The 5893-nt window shown below is 40.8% G+C and overlaps 1 protein-coding gene across 2 annotated transcripts; it reads left to right on the top strand.

The window, feature by feature from the left end:
• Nucleotides 1-8: 8 nt before the first annotated feature.
• Nucleotides 9-5257, top strand: LOC125529849 (sodium/hydrogen exchanger 1-like). Of its 2 annotated transcripts, XM_048694271.1 has the most exons (15): nt 37-55; nt 163-384; nt 495-613; nt 1362-1459; nt 2036-2095; nt 2208-2254; nt 2336-2530; nt 2716-2762; nt 2890-2956; nt 3126-3226; nt 3333-3434; nt 3850-3988; nt 4090-4152; nt 4294-4377; nt 4646-5257. In XM_048694271.1, exons 2-15 carry the CDS (start codon nt 211-213, stop codon nt 4988-4990), a joined length of 1641 nt encoding a protein of 546 aa, XP_048550228.1. In that variant the 5' UTR covers nt 37-55; nt 163-210; the 3' UTR covers nt 4991-5257. The 2 variants fall into 2 exon arrangements, with proteins under 2 accessions (XP_048550227.1, XP_048550228.1); XM_048694270.1 differs by having other exon boundaries at nt 9-384.
• Nucleotides 5258-5893: the final 636 nt, after the last annotated feature.

Genomic DNA, 5893 nt, shown 5'->3' with positions numbered 1-5893 from the left:
TCTGCGTGCTTTCTGGGCGATTCATCTCTGTGCCGCCCCTCTGGTTTCTTGATTGGTGATTCAGCGGCTCGCAGCTTGCTTCCAGTGATCCATGCTTCCCGGGGAGAAGTGAAGGTAGCTAGGATCTACGCAACTCTGACAGTTCTTGACTGCTGGCTGCAGGCTGCCGGAGGCCGGGGGAGACCGGGATCCGCCGAGGTGGCGACCGGCATGGGGCTCGATTTGGGAGCCCTCGCTCTCAAGTACACCGGGCTGGCGGTGTCGGACCACGACTCCATCGTCGCCATCAACATCTTCATCGCGCTGCTCTGCGGCTGCATTGTCTTCGGCCACCTGCTCGAGGGGAACCGCTGGGTCAATGAGTCCACCACCGCGCTTGTCCTGGTGAGCCCTCCGACCCCCGCCGCGCGCTCCAGGTGTTCGTCGTTTTGCCTCAGAGGTCAAGGAGTAGGGCAACCCTGAGTCTTTCTCCCTGGCTTGCTGCTCGATCGCAGGGCCTCATCACCGGTGGTGTCATTCTGATCTGCACCAAAGGGGTGAACTCGCGCATCCTTATCTTCAGCGAGGATATTTTCTTCATCTACTTGCTCCCGCCCATCATTTTTAACGCCGGGTGAGCGCATTGAGTACTTCAACTAGTTATCTTCAGGCATTTTGTTTTGTTTTCTGTGCAAGAAAATGTGTTGACGTGCCTTAGTTTAGTTTTTTTTAATCTTTTAAACAATGTGCAGTGCACGATAACTAGTAGTACAAAAAACGCATCGAAGTTCGTATATTATGATTTCCTTCAAATGATGCAGGCTATATCTTATCTGGTAGCATGTGTGCGCGTGATAATTAACCAGGGAAATTGTACTAATTTTTTGGATCAGATGAACGATAAGTCAACTATCAACCCACTCCCTTTTGTCCGGAGGTGTTACCCTAACACTACAGCTAAACCACTAATTTTCTCTCTGCTTCCCTCAAAGTTGCAAACCATTTTTTATTCCCCATATTTATGGTTTATAGTTTAGGTTTCTAGGTTGTAGTATAATGGCCCGCTGGCCCTTTACAGTTAGAGTGAGTCAAGTCACATTTGTTCAACTGCCCTTGCTAAATGTGGGTATTCAGCCATTTTGGCTGTTTTTCGTTAACTAGGTATAAGTATAACGCACTTGCTTTCATTTCTTTTGTATCACATGGACACGGTATTTTTATGTGTTTCGTATATCTATGAAGCTGCATAGGTATCTCAGTACTTGCTCAAAAGTTTCACTCCAAGGTCGCAGTATTAGCCTGCAGTTATGTAACTTATGTTTCATAAGATTGAAGTCTTTAGCTCTGACTGTATGATTGTGAATATTTCCACAAACTATCAGGTTTCAAGTAAAGAAAAAGCAATTCTTCCGCAACTTTGCGACAATTATTTTATTTGGTGCTGCTGGAACACTGATATCCTTTGTAATAATCACGTTCGGTAAGTTACTAAATCATTAATTTAATTTTGCCTGTTAATTTTTGTTTCACGTTTGTACTTTCGTTAATGCAGTTCAGCATTACTGGTATGTTTAGTTTGTGTCACAAATTTTTACGTCAAATGAATGAGAGGTTGTACCTCTTAGAATTGGCTTGTCTCGGGAGCCGCTGCTAGTATTTCAAGTCCTTGAGTGGTGGATGCATGGCCACCATCCACAGATTAAAATTTAAATAGTATTCAATTCTTCACAATCTGGGAATGGCTGACATGGTATTGGACTCGAGTCAGAACACAAGGCACTTCTGTAATCTCAAACGGGCTGAAATCTGAACGTCTATGGAAATTAAACCTAAGGCATATGTTAAACAGACCTGATAATTTGCCATACGTTGAATTATTTACCCATCAGGAATTGTTCCTGAAACCTAGTGAAGAATCACAATTTTATGTTCATGAATTTATGGGAGTCATCTTCATACAGGAATGGTCTAGAACATGGTTTTCTCATTCATTGCATCCCTAAAGCTTCAATAAGTTGCTCAGGTGCTAATAGTTTTTTTCTAATGGACATATCAGGTGCTATGGGATTGTTCAGCAAACTTGATGTTGGTCCACTCGAGCTTGGGGACTATCTTGGTTGGTTACTTTTTACTTTACTTACGTACTTGTGTGAAGCTGCTGTTTAGACTTTGGATGCCACTGGATATCTTCTCTTTCTTTTAGCTGATTTTTTAACCCGTATGTACAGCAATTGGGGCTATCTTCTCAGCAACAGATTCTGTTTGCACCTTACAGGTTTTGCGTTGAACAATCTGCCATTTTTGTGTTATGAAGTGAGAAAGCAGACCATTTAGTTTGTAAATTTGTTGCTTGCAGGTGCTTAACCAGGATGAAGCACCCCTACTGTATAGTCTAGTTTTTGGTGAAGGTGTTGTTAATGATGCTACATCAGTTGTGCTCTTCAATGCAATTCAAAACATTGATATTAATCATTTTGATGTCTTCGTTCTACTACAATTCATCGGAAAATTCCTCTACCTATTCTTCACCAGCACCGTTCTTGGAGTAGCTGTAAGTAATCTTTTACTTACACTGTTGTGACACCACCACTAATAATAGGAATTGCTTTAGGATTTGTGCGATGTAGGTTTTGGGAGACCATAGAAAGAATCATTTCATTTCGCTGAGCATTCTGTCCTGATGATTCATTTGAGCATGCCTTTGTTGACTGACTATTCGCACTCTTGTTTTGGCAGGCTGGGTTGCTTAGTGCATACATTATTAAGAAACTTTGTTTTGCAAGGTCTGTACAGAGCTCTTTTATGTGTTTTTTTATTCCTTGGAGCAATTTATTTGATCATACTACTTACACTGTGAATTACTTTAGAGACTTGAAAACTATTGTGACATGCTTGTGGTGTTATGCGCAGACACTCAACTGACAGAGAAGTTGCTATCATGATACTCATGGCATACCTTTCGTATATGCTGTCAATGGTGGGTGCCGATGAATATAATAAGTTCAAATTGAACAACTCTTTTAATTTAAAATGTTTGGGAAGAAATCAGTTATCATCTGATATTGGTACTATATTTATTTATGTCCGTTTGTTTGCTGCCTTAGTTCCTCTGTTTAGCAGCTTACAGATCCTTTGTTGTATTTCAGCTGCTGGATCTGAGTGGCATTCTAACCGTGTTCTTCTGTGGAATAGTAATGTCACATTACACTTGGCATAATGTCACAGAAAGCTCAAGGGTTACTACCAAGTATGTATTGAGCTGCTAACTAGCTTTTGCTTGCAGCCATTGTGACTCCTTTGTCCATTTGCAAAAAGTATACCACCTGGCTGACATTCTTTTATTCATGTTGCAGGCATACTTTTGCAACTTTATCATTCATTGCTGAGATTTTTCTTTTTCTCTATGTCGGGATGGATGCATTGGACATTGATAAATGGAAATTAGCTAGTAGCAGGTACCTTTTGCTGTCCATGAATAACTATCTGATTTCAAGAACTGTATAAATCAACATACAAGGCATATAGTAGTAAATAGTAATCTGCAGATTTACATGGTTGCACCAGATATCTGGAGCACTTATGCATCATCCAGCAATTAGCTTTGCTTCCATTCAGACCGATCGGTCTGGCAGTGCAGAACTAATGTATTCTGGTGGACTTACATCTGTTAGAGACGATGTAACTTGATGTCGTTTTTTATTTGGAAAATTGTGCAAAGAAACAGCTCCTTAATGCTTTTATTTGTTGTTATTCGGCAATGTGTGGACACTGCTGAATACGGGGCCACAACATCAGCTGCCTTGGATGTCTTGCCTATACTTTTTTGTAACTCTTCCCGAAACTAATTTAAGCTTTGTTTCCTTAATGCAGTCCTAAGAAACCAATTGCTTTAAGCGCTGTTATATTGGGTTTGGTTATGGTTGGAAGAGCAGCATTCGTATTCCCTTTATCTTTTCTATCGAACTTAAGTAAAAAAGAGTCACATCCAAAGATTTCCTTCAACCAACAGGTTAGTATTTATCATTTTTTACCGATTTATTCATCTATTTTTGTGCTTCTGTCATTCTGCTCCTTATAGAGGGAGCTAACTTTGCTGGTGTTTTTCTCTAGGTTATCATATGGTGGGCAGGTCTCATGAGAGGAGCAGTTTCAATTGCACTTGCTTATAACAAGGTGATGTTTGACAGTAACAAATATGAACTGAACAGTTAAATCTAATGAATTGATTTGGAACTAGTACATGATGTGTTGGTAAGCCATCCTTGATATATAGAGGTTCTGATATAGAATTTTATTTTTTGTAAACCTTTGCAGTTTACAACATCTGGTCATACTGCTGTGCGAGTTAATGCTGTCATGATCACCAGCACAATCATTGTTGTTCTGTTCAGCACAATGGTAAGACTACTATCCCTTGCTGCCTTCATCATTATTCAATGACTATCTTATGGCCAGCATGGATGTTTCTTAGTTATTTATCAACAAAATACACACTAAAGTTTATGTTATGCTTTCTTCAGACATCATAATGCTGTTTGTTTCCTTATATAGAAACTTATAAATTGGTTGAGAGGTCAATCGCTAATACAGCTGTCTTATAAAGACTATTTTGCTTCCCTCAAGGAAACAGGAAATGACTTTCCTTTTGATTATATATTTGATCCAGGTTTTCGGCTTGCTGACTAAGCCTCTGATTAATCTCCTCATCCCACCAAGACCTGGCACCGCAGCTGATATCTCAAGCCAGTCATTCCTAGACCCACTTACGGCGAGCTTGTTGGGGTCGGACTTCGATGTAGGCCAGCTCACCCCCCAAACAAACCTTCAGTATCTTCTCACCATGCCAACTCGCTCGGTTCATCGTGTATGGCGCAAGTTCGATGATAAGTTCATGCGCCCAATGTTTGGGGGAAGAGGCTTCGTCCCATTTGTGCCTGGTTCACCCATAGAGAGGAGCGTCCATGGGCCTGGCTTGTTGGGCACTGTGACGGAGGCAGAAGACCGTAGTTAAGTCGAAACCCAGAAGGTGCAAGTGTATTTCTTGTAAATGCTCAGATATCACTCAGTTTTGCTCTTGGGATTCTTTCGGTGTATTATCGCTATTTGTTGGTGTATATTGTGCAGATAATTTCTACAGGACCATGTACGCTGTGTAGAGTTTTGGGAGCCATTCAAGATGTACAATTAATCTGTAAATTAATTTCGTTCGTGTTCAGACAGAACAATCAGATGCTGGATATTAGCATTCATGTATAAAAGGAACTCAGGTGGATAACTACTCCCTTACTTGTATGAGGTAATAGATTTTTTTTACTTTGGATATAGGGTACAGATTACACTAGTAATTGGGGAATAGTAGGAGCTTGGAGAAATCGAGGATAGGCAGGAAGAAAGTCACAGGGAGAGATGCACTCGTCTGAAAAGTTCATGATCAATGTACATTTTTTGGGGGAAATTTTGAATGTTGATTTGGTGAGTGAACAAAAATTGTTTTTGATTTGTACTCCCTCCATTCCGAATTACTTGTCGCAGATAAGGGTGTATCTAGATGTATTTTAGTTTTAGATACATCCATTTCTATGACGAGTAATTTGGAACGGAGGGAGTACCTGATAAGTTACCGGTGGAAATTGAGAGAGGATGTACATCCTCAGATGTGGCTCGCCACTAGAGAAGCCGACTCTTATGTGGCACATTGGCCAATGTCATGCCCTAAAGCCGCCTTTAGAGCATCTTCAACAGGCGCATAAAAATTTTATGCCCTAAAATAGTTTTAGCGCGTCACTGTAGCATTTTTAGTGCGCCGGACCCAATATTGCTTTAGCAGATGCCCAAAAATGTATGCTCAAAAGAACACGCAGTGTAAATTGTGAAGCGCACGCAATCCGGCGCCTCAAATTTGCAGCTTTTTGAT

The sequence above is a fragment of the Triticum urartu genome, unplaced genomic scaffold (genome assembly GCF_003073215.2).
Source record: "Triticum urartu cultivar G1812 unplaced genomic scaffold, Tu2.1 TuUngrouped_contig_5901, whole genome shotgun sequence".
In the NCBI taxonomy this organism is placed as follows: domain Eukaryota; kingdom Viridiplantae; phylum Streptophyta; class Magnoliopsida; order Poales; family Poaceae; genus Triticum; species Triticum urartu.
The sequence above is the reverse complement of the archived record's forward strand: the minus strand, read 5'-3'. Positions and strand labels throughout refer to the sequence as shown.